General features: G+C 40.9%; 1 protein-coding gene across 3 annotated transcripts in view; it reads left to right on the top strand.

Annotated features, from left to right (window-relative positions):
• The window catches only part of LOC139340107 (aryl hydrocarbon receptor-like), a 28233-nt gene extending 11614 nt beyond the window's left edge, over positions 1–16619 (top strand). Inside the window, exons 3-11 of one of the 3 annotated variants that reach the window (XM_070975725.1) lie at positions 7992–8098; positions 9402–9491; positions 9997–10111; positions 10278–10405; positions 10611–10813; positions 10949–11058; positions 11670–11811; positions 12016–13750; positions 14412–16619. In XM_070975725.1, coding sequence (XP_070831826.1) covers positions 7992–8098; positions 9402–9491; positions 9997–10111; positions 10278–10405; positions 10611–10813; positions 10949–11058; positions 11670–11811; positions 12016–13750; positions 14412–14414 — 2633 coding nt within the window. In that variant the 3' untranslated portion in view covers positions 14415–16619. Of the gene's footprint in view, positions 1–7991; positions 8099–9401; positions 9492–9996; positions 10112–10277; positions 10406–10607; positions 10814–10948; positions 11059–11669; positions 11812–12015; positions 13751–14411 lie in introns of all 3 variants that reach the window. The other 2 variants (XM_070975724.1, XM_070975723.1) reach the window with 2 other exon arrangements.
• Positions 16620–18373: the final 1754 nt, after the last annotated feature.

Genomic DNA, 18373 nt, shown 5'->3' with positions numbered 1-18373 from the left:
ATTGTCAGATTATATATTATTATTGAATATTATTACTCAATAATAATAGTTATTATTGAGTATAGATTGTGAATAAAGCCCTAATGACATGGGACTTAGTGTTTGCTACAGTTCATAACAATCATAGTAATCATTAATCAGTGCAAATCTGGCATGCACATTATCTGTTGAGTATAAAGGTCATTTGTAATGATATGATATGATGATAGTAGTCCTGTCTAAAGGCAGCTGCAGAAATGATTACTGGGAGCTCTGTTAGCATTTTGGCCACAAACTGCTAGAACCACTCAGTATGGAGAACCATTTAAGCAAGCATTCATCCGAAGAGTGAATTTTGGATAGACAGTGAGATGAATATGGCATGTGGTGTGGAAAATACTTATGGTTGAACTTCTTATGCTGCTTTTGGCTGTGGTACAGGTGGTCACATACTGGTATGTGCCATGATGTGGATTTTGACATGCCATTTGTTCCATAATAGGGTGAATCAATGCAATGAATGAATGAAGACAGACAGCGCTGCAGAGGCAGGATCTGTTGATGAGGAAACCTTGGAGGAATGTTTGAGAACGCTCTGACTTAATGTGTCACTGTATGATGAACTTCAGCTAAAACCCCACTTTCAGCTGTATCGTTTGATAGGATGAATTTGCACAATGTTAAGACAGATGATGGTTGTATAAAGCAATGGATTTTCAAACATAGAGTCTTTGCTCTGTGTCTGCTGTCAGGGGTTATCTCAGTCAAAACATAGGCCAGTGAGTGTGTGTTCAAGTGAGAACATGCCTAGAGTTTAAGATAAGGATCCCGTAAATCATTAGGAAAAGAAAAGGCTTTGGAAAAAAGAGCAAACCTAAGCAATTTCAGATGGAATGAATGAGATTTAAAGACGTGATAATGAAACAGGTTATTTATGGCTACCAGCAAGCTAGCGGGTTTGCCTCATAGCGTGACTATATGAGGCAGTATTGGATATTTTGAAAGGCTTGTGGCTCACTGCTGCTGACTATTTGTGTGATGCTGTTCGAAACTTGAGAAAAATGTGGACTGGCCTTCCATGCTCATCGAAAACATCCAGGGCCTGTTAGTAATAATAGCTGATGTGGTAACACCATATCGTGTGCTATAATTTGACATAATTTGGTATTTGGGATATCTGAACACAGAGGGAGTTAAGAGGCAAAAACAATGTTCTATCCTGGCAAACATGTGCAGCTCAGAGGAGAGAGCGTGTGCATGGGGCAGCCTGGTCTTGTTTGTTATTGAGTATAATAGTGATGATGGGCTCATTATGAGGATACTCTTTGAAGGATGTGTGTTTTACTTACATGTGCCCTAAAAACCTCAGCATAATTCACCTGTCATCTCAGCATCATACTACTGTATGGAGGAGAGGACATCTTACTGGAGTAACAGAAGTTGCCTGTTGGCTCTTGATTCCCGACTCGTCTTTCAGCATATCGTGAGAATGCAACAAACCGCTGGGAGATTTAATCAGCTTTTCATTTTTCCAATTTCCATTCTCTGTAAGGTTTGTCTCTCCAGCTTTAAACCACAGCGTTACATCTCCCTTTATACCCAGACTTTTTTCTGGTTCCCTGTAGGCCAGGGCCAAACTCGCCCACCGAGGCTTTCCGTGACATTTCGAGTCTTCCAGAAATGCTGTTGTTTGTTTATGTGCTGAACCAAAATCAGCTGCCGTCCCACTCAAGTTTGGTTCGGCATCAGAAACACAGAATATGTATTATTACACTCATGTAAGGACAATGGTTCAAATCTGCCGGGGTTCAGAAGGAATTTGAAAATATAAACAGTGATTTGTGTTCAGGACAGTAAATAAGCTTTTAGTTCTGATTAGATTTCCATTTATTTCTTTAAACATTTGTATTCATCTTCATCCAATAACAGCTTCAACAACAAGTACACCGTATCTGTTGTTTCCAGGGCTAAATTTAGACATGTTGTTGGAGGCAAAGTTCATATTTCTGTCTCTATCTGACGGCTTTGACTGACCGCCTGCAGACTGATGAGAATCATTTTAGCGACGCACGTCTGACACAGAAAGCTGTGCCTAATCCAAAACTGTTGATGTTACATTTCAGTTAGATAAAAAGAGCCCAGACAGCCAAAAATGGCTCAGCGTTAATTAAAAAAACAAACAAACAAAAACAACACATGCCCCCAGACTGTACCACCACCAAAACAAACATTGTGTCTTGAATAGCATATAATCACTGTTTATTTTGATCATCAAGGTCTGCTCAGGGCTTTTGTGTAGCAGCACACAGACCTTTTCAAACCTACAGGCCAGGCTCAAGGCTTTTTTGGGGCCCTAAACAAGGCGCAATAATAAACACAGCAACAACTACCCATAATTGCTGAAAATAGAATTAAATGAGAGGAAAAAACACGTGGTATAACTGAAACTGTTCTACAATATAATTGTAAATGGAAAATGAACATAAAAGTAGGATTTTGTATCTTGTTAATTTAACATATTTTGTTGAAATCCATCAGCTTGCCACTGTGCAATAGCCCTTGTATATGCATAATAAGCCTTGGGCTGGCTGTGTAAACCTCTGTTTTCCATCCAAAGCTGCTCTTTCCATCTTTTCCTTTACATGCCTAGTTGACACTCTTGTCTGATCATGAACAAACTCAGGCTGTTTCCTTCCCCTAAAGTCATGGAAGTAACCAGGGACATTAATCAAAAGACTAATGGGAGGTTGAACCTATGGACTGTGACCCAGTTCATTGGCTGTTTTTTGTTGCAAACTCTGCCCTTTCCTGTACATCTGCGTGAGAACAGAGATCTCTCTACAGGATCTACTGGAACTAAATGTTTTCAAATCAAGATAGTATTCCCCTATGCATTGCTGGCATGCTTTATACTCTCTGAATCTGGAAGACTTCCAACCCGTGACAGCATTTCCTTTTTCTCTCCTTAGTTTCAGTGTGTCCCAGCTCCATACCACATGCTAATACTTTGAAGTAGATGCTGTGTACATACATATTATTTTAGTAATTCTTTTTTCTTTTCTTCTTTTTCTTTTTTTGGTTCAACTTCATTTTCATTGTTTGTAATATACTTTTCTATCATTTTGCTACACCAAACACTGCCCAAAATAAGGCTTAAGTCAGTTATATCTGCATTTTATGCTCACTATTCAGTGCTCCTTTAAGCCGCAACTACTCTTGTTTTTCTTTACTTGTTTCGGTGAATAGACTGGATTGCATGTGGACAAACTCCCGCCCCTCATACTTCTGTGGATTTCACTTAATTACCCCATGATGAAAAGACGTCAAATCCTTTAAATGCTACCTCATTCCCTGACTGACAGGACTGTTGCCTGGAGTGAATCTTGCATCAGAAGCATGCTCTGTGTTGAACCAGTCCTATAATGGCCTATTTTCTGAAACAGGAGGCCACAGTTTGATGCTGGAAAGTGGCCTCTCTTGGTGTCACATTACACCATGGCTTGAAAAGGACTTGAAAGGATTGAAAGAATCTTTTAGCGCTGCTGAAAAATGTTTTGCTTGAGTGTGTGTCTTTACTGTTGAATATGTTATGTGGGCAGTTTTAGCCATCAGTTAAGAGATATAAATTGTAGTTCTTCCTTTTGCTCTTTGTTTAATAGTAAACAGATGTCAAAGGCAAACCTTACTACTGTCTAGGGGTTCATGGGTGTCGCAGGTTAATCTCTGTTAAATACCACAGAGACCTGGGGTTTCTCCATAATTCATAGTATATCCTGCATAAACTGATTATTGTCCAGCTCCTTCCTCTCTGCTTGAGGACCCACCATCAAGCCGCACGGCCTCCAGACTGACTATTCCCTGGAGTCTACAGCAGCGCACTGGCCAGACTACAAGATGTTATGCCAGAGTTGTCAGAGAATCACTAAACTTGTCTGTTAGACACCAGAGGTGTCACTTCATTGTTCATTCATATGATTATTTTCATTGGCCAACTGTTCTTGTGAGTCCCAATTGAGAAAAAGAGGAACTGCAGTCAGTGACTAAGACTCTTTGAATTGAACTGAGTGAGAAGAGTGTAATATCCACCTCTAAAGCAAGCGGATGCTTCCTTCTCAAGCTGTCGACTTGTACTGTTCACATAGCAAGTCAGAGGTCTCACCATAGCAGACTGCAGCTACACAAAAGTATGTATGTATCAGGAATGAGTGCAGACCTGTAATTGTGTCGACTTTGGTTTATTAATTTTTTATATTTGTATTTGTTTATTGCTACGTTTCTGGAGTTAGTTGTTTGTGTTCTGTTTGTGTTGACAACACCGAGAAATGAAGGCTCAGTGGTGCTAGACAGATGTGAGTTTTGTGATCTTTCAAATATTTTCCCACTGCAAACTTCCCCTCTCTGTGACTGTCGCCCTGTATCAGGAGTGAATAAAATAATGTGAACTCAAGTCCTTCAGCAGTATAATTAATTTAAATGTCTAGGGCTGCATATGTGTTTTCCCCTAAATCTCCCATATTTCTTAGCCTTTCTAGAAAAGAAAAAAAACGCTGGCTGTAAGGTTTCTAAAGGCCTATTTTATGTGTTTACTACATTCCCACCAGTACAGCAGGTGGCAGTGTGTAGAGCATTAGCTAAAACATCTAGTAACAAGAAATCACTAAAGAGGCTAAGTTTGTGCACGTATCTCAGCAAATGGAAGGAGGCTTCAGTCAAAGTCATGCGTTTTGTAAAATATGCCACATGGACCTTAATGTATCACAGAGAAAGGCGACATGAGCCAGCATGACAAATCTGCTGAGTATAAACACGCCCAAGAGGCGCAGAGACATGCTCTGCCAATGACTGTTTATACTATCTCTGCCATCCATTTTCGTAATCACCCTCTCTTACCAAATGTGTCTCTAGCCAGTAGCTTTTCTCTAAATCACAACTGAAGCCTTGTATTACTTGTATTATTATATATATATGTATTATATTATATTGTATTAGTATACTTGGATTATTGTATTACTTGAAGCCTCCTTCAAGTAATACAAAATAAATTTAGTGGTGAATTTATGTAATTTCATCTACTGTATATAATTCAGGGATGTTTGCCACATTTCACTTTTAACCAGGTATCTGACCTGACCTGATACACTAAGCCACTTGCATATCCACACTTTGTTTCTTCTGCCTGGCCAGTCTTTGATGCAGATACAATCATGTGAAATAACTCAAAAACATTGTGCTACAACATTTTGGTCATATGTGAACACGCCTCTCCTGCTATATGAAGATATGAAGATGGTGTGTATGTTTGATGTCGGTGGGAATCTCTGTTTTTCTTCCTTTGCTGCCTCCCATAAACTTACATGAACGTATTTCCAACCTCTGGTCAAGCTCTGGCCAAGTATAATTAAACATATTTCTCATGCAGCCACACTGACAACTGTTAAGTGCTCACGAACAACTCTGCAGTGCCATAAACTGTTATGCTGTTAGTAGTTGGAAGAGAGGGGGAGGGAGAAAACGATGCAGTGTTCACCACTGGGGAAGAAATCTAGCATGAAAACAAACAGATGGCCACAAAGAGGTCCTATTATGCATGCAAACAGCGAAGAGAGAAAAAAATACAACAGGAATGTGGTGGATTATCCAGATTTGGCCTTGAAGTGGCATGGTCTACGTTTGCCTGTGCATGTTTGGCAGAGGCAGCAAGAGTTAATTGCGTATGTATGTTTGATTTTAATTTTCATCTGTCATGGTTTATTTGTGAGGACTGCCAATGACTGATCCTGTAGTGGCTGCACATGTAACTCACATTTTATGATAATAGTGTTTGTTTGCGTGGATTACATTGTGTGTTAGGCCTGCAGCTTTGTTGGGTCTAGATGTGCAATAGTCAGGCTGTACAGGTGTGGGTATTTGTGTAAAAACTGTCTGAATAGTAGCAGTGGCATAGAGTGGCAGTAAGTATGTACGTATGCGTCTGGGTTTGATTGGGAGTGTTCAGGGGCCCCTTCCCTCCTTAAAGAAATTGCGTGACAGGACTGGTTGGACGGGTTGGGAGAGGCCATATCCTGGGATTTTCCTGTAGTGGCCGTCAAGATAAGGGAAGCGCTCTTGTTGGCTATTGCTTACCAAAACCCCCCAGGGGCAGATGCACGAGGACAGAGTGTGTTTGTGTGTGTTATTTTTGTGTATGTATTGTGTGTGTGCAGATACGCAGACTGCCAGATCAGTTCTCTTCTGGTGGGGAACAACGGTTGAAGCTTGACTCAAACTTTGCTTTTTTCTGCTGCACACTCATGATCTACAATTCAGATTATGAATGTAGATCGATAATCTTGTCCTGTATGACCACCAGTTTCAAAATGAACTAAAAGCCAAAAACAGGCTAGCAGCGTGTTACCCACAGCCAACATATACTTTTATGTTAGCTGTGGCTTATTCAGGCTTAAAGCTTGCAACGCAACCATGTTCAACCAAAAACAGGGAAAATAATTCCAATGTTAACCTCTCTTTGGATAATAGCGTAATTCTTCTCAGTTTGAGAAGCAATCCAAACCTGACATGACAAATAATGACGAACAATGAGATTGAGAGCACTGGCAGGAGATGCCAAGGTAAAGCCAAAACAAACAGTGCAACTGAATAGTTGTATTTGGTGCAGGCTGTCATTCAGTTTGGACATGCCAAGCAATGCCTGAGTAATATCAGCAAAGTGATGCAACTTCTGCCTACGCTGGAGTTTGGTTATCATTTTGCAACAAAGGTATCTTACACGCCTTAGTCTAAGTAAAATCCCTTACCTGGAAGTGGTTGTTTAAACTGCTTTTGTTCTCTCTGCAGCTCAAATGAATGCTAGTGGCGTCCTGTTACTTCAGGTTCTTTAAGTCACAGGACTGCTCAAATGGTACAAATAAAGGTTAGGACTCACTAAAAAAGTTAGAGTACAGACATTTATGTGATTGGTGGGCAGGCCTTGTTAGTGGCCTAATTATATTAACAAAATCAGAGTGTCAATCGCCCTTAGAGATTAAACCTGCTGTGCTCAGACTTAAACATATTGAAGCACATGAAATACACATGAAAGTTCTCAGCCATCTAATAGTTTATTACACTTTTTACTTCTACATTAATAAGCAGGCAAGCTACATACTGTACTTTGAATGTGGACTGTTTAAAAGAGACTACATAAATAATATGACTAAAGGCAAGATTTGATGCGACTGTCATGGGACAAGTAAAGTGTATTAAAGACCCATTGCTGCATATACAGTACAGTACAGTACTGACAGTTATGAACCCAGAGACCACTCATTCATTACATTGAGTGGCTAATTAATGCTTTGTCATGTAGAATGTCCACAATGTAGTTTATAATTAAAAAATGCCAAGGCATAATTTATTTCAGTGAAAATGACTATAAAGCCACATTTCAGACATGATTGTTTATCTTACTCAGTACTGTCTGAATGTGAGGGAGTAGAGGAGATAAAAATTGTATTGTAACTACATTGCAAAATGTCCATTAGGGCTGCAAGACGAGAAGACAAATGAGTTTAAGTACTTTATAAACCACATTTTTTAAATCAAATTAAAGGGAATCTTAATTCTGTTGCAAGTCTCAGATTTTGTACAGCTAACACCTGCTTTAGCTTTGACAGAAGGTACTACGGTTGTGTGCAGTCTTTCAGGTAATGTTGTAAAGGGGTGGATTTGTGTGTTTGTGTCATCGGTCTCCAGCACAATTCTGTTGTGTTGAAGTTTGAAAGGACTCGGCTCCGGTGATGATGGAGCATCCGCAGGTCTCAAAAATGTCTCTTGGTTAAAGAGATATAACTACAGTATAACTGAAAATATTACGTTTCCCTGTAACGCCTACAGAAAAGGGGTGTGATGTCCCCTACCTAAGCCTTTCATCAGTTGAAGTCCTGATCACATCGCAGCTATAAATGCTTCAAACCTTAAAAGAATTGAATGTAACGTCTGCTGACCCCTCTTCTGTTTTGTCACCGTCTGTGCAGCAACTGTGAAGAACAGTAACAGCAGTCTGACGTTTCCCAGCGTGAACGGGCAGAATGGGAACAACATGCACACCGCAGGCTTCTCTGAGGGGGACCTCCTGCTCCAGGTATGAGACAAGTCAAATTTAATGTTATTGTTGAGGTCACCTTAGTTCAAACTGAGAATTAGCCACATTAATCACACAACAGCATGTTTTGGTGTTACACCCTTGTTATAATGTGCAAGTGCCAACCAAAACCACAGAGTGCCAATCCCATGAGTCCAGCTATTCAGGTGAAGCTACCTTTAATCCTTTCATGAGAGCCGTGAATGACGGGTTGTTGCAAATGCACATTTGATCTACGCACGTACAATAAGGCTGCTGTCAGTGTTCACTGACACTCCAGTCTGCCACTTCAGGTCCATAAACACTTCCAAACCTCAATATTTCACAGAATTGCATTAGATAAAATTGTTCTAATTAAAGATTAATAAAATGAAGTACTAAAGTAAGTTTCAAATAAAATCAAGTTTCCCTTTTGGTTTGGTATCTATCTCTAACATGCTTTGTCATTTAGTCTTTAGTCGGCACACAGACTAAATGTGATTTAAATGTGAATAGCAAAGCTAGGCAGTGTCACAAAGCAGGTCATGTGATGTGCATTTACCCACTCAGATGGACCTCCAACGCTGTATAACTGCGTGAGCCTGAAAACAGCACTAGAGAGCTCACACAAAGATCTCAGCAGGAGCACAAACACATTAAAGCTAAGCACTCTAAAAATGGTCTAAATTCACCTTTTAACAGCTTCAGTGAATGCTACTGCTGTACATTGAAGAAAACGTCCCATGGTTGATTGATGACTGAACAGCCTGAGGCTAGCAGACTTTATTTATTTGTGCGCTAGTCGTGTTGTGTACAGTTAATCCAGGTCTTTTCCATTTAGGAGGAAGTTTTGACAGGTGAGGCAGCTTTTCTTCGTGCTTCTTGCCAAAACTCAGCCACGCTTGTCAAATGCCCTGCACCTTATTGATTTACTCTCACCCGTCAGGGACATTTTCACACTTTGTCCTGCATTATGATTACGGCGGGTAGGGATTACGTAATACAAAGGGCCATTGATAAGCAGCAGCTGTCGACATTAACAATGTGCAATAAAGACATCGATAGACTTTCACCATTTTGATCGTTGTGGTCATTTTCAAAAAGAACAACCTGTTGCATTAAACTTTAAAAATATTATTTTAATGAAACAAAGGTAAAAAACAAAGAGTAGCTTTTCCCTTCTTGTTACATAATGATTTATTTTGCAGTGTGTTTGTCCTTTAACACTATATGCATGCCTCCTCAGTCTGTGTGTCAGTAACATACCTGACCTGCATGTACTCTAAAGCTACTTTAAGAAACTGACTGTCTGTTCCCTGTGCAGGCATTGAATGGGTTTGTGATAGTGGTTACGTCAGAAGGAACTGTCTTTTATGTCTCTCCCACGATCGAGGACTACCTGGGCTTTCATCAGGTGAGAAGCTGGCCTTCAAGGCCATCTTAAAGTAATATTAGATACAACATTCTTTTTGTGTCAGACACTCATTCTTAGACCAACTGAAAGGTTTCTGCTATCTGGTATTTTCTTCCTTGAATACATATTATTTAAAGTCAACAGAGGGCTGTTTAACATAGATGTGCGTTTAGTTTGGAATGAAAGCTGCAGCTTATGATTCATACCATTTTGATATGACAAACAATTCAGTGACCCCTCGTGCCCTGTATGGAAGTGTATGCATCAGTAACAAGTTTTCAGTAGCTCGTTGTACCGCTCCCACAGTATGAACCACTCTTGAGCTGTCATTTCATATGGTCACTATGCTCTCAACAGTCACGGTTTAGATAATAAATGGCTAAATACTTTGCTTCTATTTCACCACCAATATTTTGATAAGAGGTCGAGCCTGAATTGGTAAATACCTCATGTCCAAACGTCTTGAACTGTTGATGAACTGTTGTGTTCTCTCCTCTGCCGACAGTCGGATGTGATTCATCAGAGTGTGTTTGATCTCATCCATACTGATGACAGGGCCATGTTCAGACAGCAGCTTCACTTTGCTCTAAATCCCACAACTGTTGGCACAAGTGGAGATGGTAAGAACTGTGAGTGAAAAATCAGTTCAGGATTTTAACCCTGAGGTTTGGACTTGAGGTCTGTCTCCACCCCTCTGTTTGAGTAAGACGTGAGTTTGACATCAGCGGTTCATGGTTCAGTTAAATGGTCCTGATATGCACTGTCTGATCCGACCTGCGTTCTCAGGCCTGCAGAGTTGTGGTACTGCAGTGATGTACAATCCTGAGCAGCTTCCCCCGGAGAACTCATGCTTCCTGGAGAGGAACTTTGTGTGTCGCTTCCGCTGCCTTCTGGACAATTCCTCTGGATTTCTGGCAAGTACATTTTAGAATGTCAAAATTTGCCAAAATGTAGGACAATGTGGCTTTGCTTGAATTGAAAAACTCATCTCATAGACAACATTTCATGCAGTGCTTATGAAAAATTGGGAGTCATTTTAATAAACGTGTTATCCTTGTTAAACTGTTTCCATGCCAAGCCCATCAATATCTCAGCCTCGTGTTTTCTCACCTGAACCAGGCTCTGAAGTTCCAGGGGCGACTGAAGTACCTCCATGGCCAGAAGGTTTTGAGTGACAACGTGGCCCCTGACAAACCTCAGCTGGCACTGTTCAGCATTGCAGTGCCTGTCCAGCCTTCAGCCATTGTGGAGATCAGAGCTAAAATGCTCCTCTTTCAAAGCAAGCACAAGATGGACTTCACGCCCTTGGGCATTGATAGCAGGTAGAAAATAATTATTAAATAAACATCTTCCAGTTTTCCCAGAACACTTAACTCTGACTCATTCTTTTAACTGTTGCTGGGAAGTTTATAACTGCAGAGCAAACTTGAATGTCTTTCTCTTTGGTGTCTCTGCAGGGGGAAAGTTATTCTGGGATATTCAGAGACTGAACTGTGTCTGAAAGGTTCTGGCTACCAGTTCATCCATGCAGCCGATATGATGTACTGTGCCGACAACCACATCCGCAGTATGTTTGCAATTTCGACATGAATTCTACATCAAATGTTAATATTATTTGGCATTTGATGGTGATGCAACAACATCAGCATCAGTATCTACAGTTGCTTCTAAGTTGAAATGTAGAAAAATCAGTTTTTAGAAAATACATATGCTTTGTTATTGTAGCTAATAGCAGCACTTGTTTTACATGATAGAGCATATTTAGATGATAGTTTCCAGTGTGAAAACCTTTGACTGTTATAAGGATGGAGGGATTGTCAACTCCTCAAAAGAGATGCCAAAACCTCTTGATTGCCCCCTGGTGGCTGGCTGCAGTATCGGTCATAAACCCCCACCCCCAGGGGTATGGGCCAAACTAAATAATCAAAGTGCACGTCAGACAAATTTTTCCCAACGATGGCTTCTTTCATTATAGGTAGTTCTTGTCATGCTAGAAAGTCCAAGTGTTAATTTTTCTGTTAAGTTTGGAATAATTATTTGTATTATTTGTTATTTGTAAATGAAGACGCTTCTGGTAAAGCAGTAAGAACTGTCCATTAAAGTACAAGGTGAATAAACCATTTTTAAGAATAGCATAGTGATAACCTCTCATTGTATTGTTTTTGCCTTATATCAAAGTGATTAAAACAGGAGAGAGCGGTCTGACTGTTTTCCGGCTCCTGAGTAAGTCGGGCGGCTGGGTGTGGGTGAAGGCCAATGCCAAGCTGATCTACAAAGGAGGAAGACCCGAATTTATCATTGCATATCAGAAAGCTTTAGCGTGAGTGTTTGATCCTTAATAACTTCACTGTTTGTGGCTCAATTGCTTGCTAAAATTATATAATTAGATAGCCACTGCACACTGTCAATCAGGACGAAACAATAGCACAGAATAACATCTGCTCAACAATGTCTCTTACTAAGCTTAATAAGACTCTGATCTTGGTGGCAGTAATGTAACGTTTGCAAATTTGGCCTGTTTCAGAAATGCTGAGGGTGAGGAACATCTGCGTCAGAGGAGGCTGCAGCTTCCTTTCAGCTGCACCACAGGAGAGGCTGTCCTGTACGACACCGGCCCCACAGTGGACATCACACAGTTTCAGTTCAATAAAATGTTCAGTAACAATGACATGTACAGGGATGTGACCCCCGGCTCTCTGTTGGACTCCTTCCTGAAACAGGATGAAACAGCCTACACCCAGACAATTGACACCCCTCTACCTGTGGATCAAGTGTTCATGGACAGCCGGGCCCTCGTCAGCATTCCCAGTGAAAGTGGGACGTCAGTCACAACAGGTGACGCTGCTGTAGTGAAAGACGAGGCCAAACACTCTGTGATGACTATGATTGACAACCTGGAAAAAATGGCTCAAAATGGTGACCTCTGTTCAGTGTTGCAGAATCTTGACGTCGCTGATACAGAGCTGATGGAGTGGGAAAACACCCTCAAGAGATTAAGTCAGAATGAGGATCAGCAGAACAATGTCAGTTCTGAGCTGGACAGCATTCTCACGAATGACTTATTTGACTACATTGATACTGTTTTGTTCAAGGAGACGGGCGAAGGCTGTCTCAGTGACAGCCGGCTGCCTCCCGCCTGCCTCGCAGCAGTCAACAATAATCAGCAGGACGGCTTCATTCAGGCTGCCCAGCTCTCGGCCACTGGACTCTGTGAGCCACAGCTGTTTCAGACACCGAGCCCTGACCGTACTTACTCTCCAATGAATGGTATCCACTTTGACCAACAGGAGTCTGCTCAGATATTCAGCAGCACCCAGAAACTCCCCCACCATGCTCCCCTGACTCCAGCTGAGGCTAACCAGCCCCACCTTCAACATCTGCAGCTCCAGGACATTTTCAGCCTTTCTATAGAGATCCCACAGCTCACTGTTCCTGATGCCTCAGCTGATGATGCCTCAGCCCTTTTTCAGTCTTGTGATCAGGCATCTATCAGCCACATGGTTTGCCCTCAGGGGATTTCTGGACAGACACAGTCCAGCCAACTTCTGTTATGTCCTCAGAACAACTTCCAAGCTCCTGCAATGGCAGCAAATGGGCAGCTGCTGCAGAGCTCTGTTAAACAACCAAACAATGTAGGACCTGGTGTAATGGACATTTTGCCACCCCTGATTCCTTGCAATGACTTCAGTTCCTCTAACACGCCTAATATTCCCATTCCCTTTGCCACAACATGTCTGCAAGGAAGTCCCTCTTTGGAAACGCACAACCACCAAGTTCAGCAGTGGCCGCAGAGCCAGCAACAGAAGCTGCCTCATGCTGGCATCATGCAGAACGGACATGAGCTGAGACCAGCATGCCACAGCCAAACTTCAGAACGCCAAACATTCCCACGTGCTGGCCTTTGGCCAAGGAGTGTCCCTGGACTGAACCACACTCAGCAGGGAGGGCTGGCATGCGGCCAGGACGCTACTCACAGCAGCTGCATGTTCAATCAGCACTTTTCTTCCAGTCCAGTAGGAGGCGACGTCCTTGCTTTCTCAAGGTCTTCGGGCCTGAGGGGGGCTGACGCGTCTCTGGATCAGAGTCCTCCTCAAGGTTCCTGCTACTTCCAGTTGAGCCACAGTGAGCCTGTGGTGGGCTCATCAGCCATCAACCAGGAGAACGCCACCATCAGTCCTGTGACCGCCCTGCCCAGCATGTCCTCCACGGAGCACACATTCAACATTCAGCACTACCTGGAATGCAACAGGCAGACACAAGTAAGCACGACCCCCTGTGTTCTGGATGATTTCACCCAACAAGAAAAGTAGAAAAGGAAAAATTGAAGGACAAAATAAATGAGAAATACTTATCGTCAGACCATAATTAGCTGGAATCACAAAATAGTTTCCAATCAGCCAAATAATAGCTACATTTCCTGTCATCAAGGCTACGTTTGGTTACTTGACTAATTGTCAGAATCAGAAAAAGCTTTATTGCCAAGTATGATTTTACACATACAAGGAATTTGTTTTGGTGATGTTGGTGCATGACAAATCTTCTAAAAATAAACTATTAAAAAGTGAAAAATATAGCAATATAAATATATATATATATACACTGTCTGTTGTTCCAGTGCTAATTTAATGTGATAAAGAAAAGGAGTGAAAAACCAAAACAGAAATCTGATTTTGAAGAGGCAGTTGAACATGATAATTGCATCAGTGATTAATATCAATATATGTTTATCAATTTGCATTTTTCTTTATATTTTCCTTGGATTTCCTTTTAGCATTAAATTGACAAAACTCTCACTAGTCAAAAACAATTATTTTACATCTTCTGTGTTTTATATTTCCATTTACTGTTTCATTTTTGTTTGTTTGCAAGAAACAGAAACAAAAGCCCGCTTCCTTTAACCATCCTCTTTTCTTTATTCAGTAGGATCAGAGAGTCTCTGCTGAATGCAATGGAATATTTGCCGCTCCTGCTCGTGATGTAACCATGAACCTCTCAGAGTAGAACCAAGCCATGCTGTCATTTCTCTTGCAACAAATCCAGGGGGAGGGCAAAATACAGTAAAGTTTGCCTGTATCAGTGCTTATCCAAGATTCGCATACTGTATGTTTTGTATCACTCTGTATCCTATGTACGTTGTCCAGTCTGTAATGTTTAAAAGTTGTTTCCTGTCTGTTTTCAGTGAAGATACATAATAATAATAATAATAATAATAATAATAATGAAGTATAAAGCCACAAGTGCGTTTCAGGGGATAGAGCTTGAGCCAGCTAGGAGGAGGATTGGTCAAGTAAATCCAAATAGCCAAAGAAATATATTTTATAAGGGAAACCAGATGTCATCACTTCCTTGTTTTCAGCCAGGAATACTCATATATTTCCCAAGTCTAAACACCTAAAAAAAAATGGACAGGGTTTTTTTAATATGATCCTTCTAACCTTGATGTTGGTAAAGTGGAGACTTTTTCAAAAAGAATCACTCAAAGTAAAAACACAGCTGTCCCCTCAAATTCTTATTACGGATAAAACAACGTGTTTTTGTTCAAAGACACTTTTAATGTGGTTTCTGTATGTTTTCACTGTACTAGCTGTATTTGTATCACCAGCTGCTTTGGCTCTCTAGAATCGTACATCAGCCTGTGGCTCGTGCTCATCTGTGTGCAGTATAAATGTGCTTTAATGGAGAATGCTTTCCACTTGGGATGCAGAGATATCTCAGATCCCAGAATATGAGACCAATAGTTAACATGTCAGGAATAAGCAGAAGAAATCGCAATCAGGAAACAGCCTGTCTTAGGTTAGATTTACTCTGCTGGCAGGTTAAATATATTCCTAGAACTTGTTGAGCTTCCATTTATTTACATCCTGCAGTGGTAAATGCAACGTGCAATCAACTGACTTTACAAGTTACTGAAGGTAGCCTGAGTCCACTATGCTTGATGGACTTCTTCAAACCTTTGAAATGAATTCATTTGGAGGCAGCAGAAGAATAGAAATGGCCTCCAACAAGTCTGCTGCAGATTTTACACCTGCTGTAAAACTATGACCTTCACTCACAGGCTCAAGTCAGTCTGCAGCAGTCCTCACCCATAGGAACACCCTAAAATATATATTGCCTTATAAAGTTTCCTGTGCCTTCACGTCAAATTGACAGCTGAAAAGTGTCTCCATATATATCCAGTTGTGCCCTCTTGTATGAAGCGTCTTAAAAGAAGATTTTCATCAATCCTTTAGAGCTGCACAACTTTAAGGGAAGCCATGTCCTCGCAGTGTCCTCGCTGCAAATTAGCACGGTTTTATCTGTAAGTGCATTTCAGGGCTCTGATGAAGTTCTTCAAGTCTATTTTCCTTTACACAGACGTCCTGAACAATGGAAATAAGGGAAACACTTAACTTCAGCTGTTACCTGTCTCTTGAGAGATGGTTTCTTTCATCGTTGAACAGGATGAAAATGTACCAAGCAGAGGATTTATAATCAAGAATGTGGAGATTTTAACATCCAGATGTTTACTCTGCTGTGTCTGTGTCCTGTTTGTGCTCTTCAGTCTGTTTTGGCTGCATTTATCTCATGTTAAAATATTCACACTACAAAAACAGCATTAACGGTTTGGATTAACACGAGCAAGGACAGCATTAACATGGCAGCTTTATGGTGTTCCTGCTGCACTGCGGGGAATCACTCAGTATTTTACTTTCCTTAAGAATCTATTGTGTATGTTTTTACAAGCACCTTTCAGTGCAGTGCTTAAAAATGGAAAAATGATCATCTTAAGTGAATCTTACAAAAAAAGCATCTTAGGGCACTGATTAATCCGGCCTCCTTTCTGTATCATGGTTGCTCATTGTTCTTTGTTGAGTGGACAGACGTGATACAGACTTGTCATGAGAAAACACCTGGAGCCAAACGTGTAATTCACCGCGGTGTTGATGTTTTGAAGCTAACGTGCCTTGATGGTTGCCATATTTCTGTTAACTTGTAAAAAAAAAAAAAAAAAATCACAGCTGTTCAGTTCAATGTAATCCATTTATATTTCACCATGTAATTATAATATCTGTATCAAGCCATATGTTAAACAAATAACCACCCTTTGTCTGCCGTTCAGTGCTTTTTCATAAATACATGTGTGCAATGATTCAAACTGTGTTTGGCTCTTTCTTTATGAAATGGATGTTAAAGATCAGATGACACTTACTGGACCGTGAAGGGACATCTGGGGACAGCCCTCAGCATTAAGTATGGGACAGCAAGGACAGTCAGTGACAGACCAGCCACAAATCAATGACGGACCTAAATGAAAGAGCAAGAGGTACAAAATGAGGGAGACGAGGAAGCGCATTAGCCAAAAAGAAAACTCCCAAATATGTAGGAAGTCAAAGGCAAGTTAAAGAAGGGAAAATGTGGAGAGGAGCTCACACACAGCAGTGGTCATGTGATGAAGAAGGGCTCCAAGACTGAGTTGGCTGTTTGAGAAAGAAATGATGGTCTGTCCACCAGAGGGCTCACTCTGCCTGTCCTCAGCCTCCAGTGTCTCATCAGCTCCACACTGTGCCTGAGCTGGAGGTGAGGCCGGAAGTCTGTCAATGTCTCTGAGGTCACACGTCTGATAGAAATAAACAATTACAGCAGCTGCTTCTTTTAACATACATATTTTATACAATAGGCGACGTTCAATAATAATAATAATGATAAAAATAGAAACAAAGACACATTAAAACAAGTGAAATGATCGCCTGACCCTCGCCACATAAAAAAGAACACTCATCCACCTTCAGGTGTGGACAGCGCTCCTAAAGGACGCAGCGGGTAATGCGCTCTGCGGGCTGGACTCACCTCGCGCTGCCTCAGCGGCAGAAAGACTACACGAGGAAGTGGAGGAGCTCTGGTTTCCGTTCCGTCACTGCTTCGCTCCGACCATTCCGCTTACAACACGTTGGTTCCTACCCAGCTATGGTCGCGGTTTGTACAGAAATGCCATGTGAGAGAAATGTTAAACTGGGCCTGTCATTCCAGGCAGCTTTCTGACTGTCATAACCGACCTGAAAGCATTTCCAAACATGCGTTTAAAACATTAGCGGCTCAGTGCCTGAGTCAATAATCCTGTTCATCAATTTGAGAATGAAAGCAGAGTTAATTCAAACTAGAGGATTTTATTAAAAAAAAGGAAAAAAAAAAAAAAAGAATAATGAAGTAATTTTCAATACTAAATGTAGGTGTGCTGTCTGGGGGACATTCGAGCTTAGCTGAGAACACTTTCAGCTGCATATCTCATTCATGACTGCAGCCATTTTACTTTTTTGTGTGTGTTATTTATTTCAGGTAAAGAATGTTTTTGTTGTTTTATGTTTATATTTCTTTACATAGTTCCACATGAATGTCGGTCTTGATCACTGTTGATAACTGATGTGAAGAATCCTTTATCAGCTTTTATTTGCCCAAAGAACTGAAAAACAAAGAAAAAAAAAGAGTAAAACTATATGGCTGCAATATAAAAGAAAGTGAGTCAAGTTTTACTCAGAATAAAAGGGGGGAAAGAAATGCTTGTGGCCTGCACTCATTGAGTCGACATATAATTATACTTTTGGAAAGTGAGATGGTCACAATTAACCAACTTTCCTAAGTTATTACTTTGTATTTTGTTTGCTGTAAAAAAGATGTATCCAAAACAGAAGTGGGCCCAAGCCACAGTATAAATGATCACAAAGCCAAGCCTAATAAATTTTTTCCACTGCAAAAACACATTCTAGGGTTTGAGGACAAAGAGCCTGTGTGCTAATGTGATATTAACTACAGCTGATCGTATGACTTCATTTTCCAGTTCTCTTTGATTGTCTGTTCCTTTCATGTAACACTGCAGACTGTGTTTCCATAATGAGTCTGGGTAACAT

The sequence above is a fragment of the Chaetodon trifascialis genome, chromosome 12 (assembly GCF_039877785.1).
Source record: "Chaetodon trifascialis isolate fChaTrf1 chromosome 12, fChaTrf1.hap1, whole genome shotgun sequence".
In the NCBI taxonomy this organism is placed as follows: Eukaryota; Metazoa; Chordata; class Actinopteri; order Chaetodontiformes; family Chaetodontidae; genus Chaetodon; species Chaetodon trifascialis.
The sequence above is the reverse complement of the archived record's forward strand: the minus strand, read 5'-3'. Positions and strand labels throughout refer to the sequence as shown.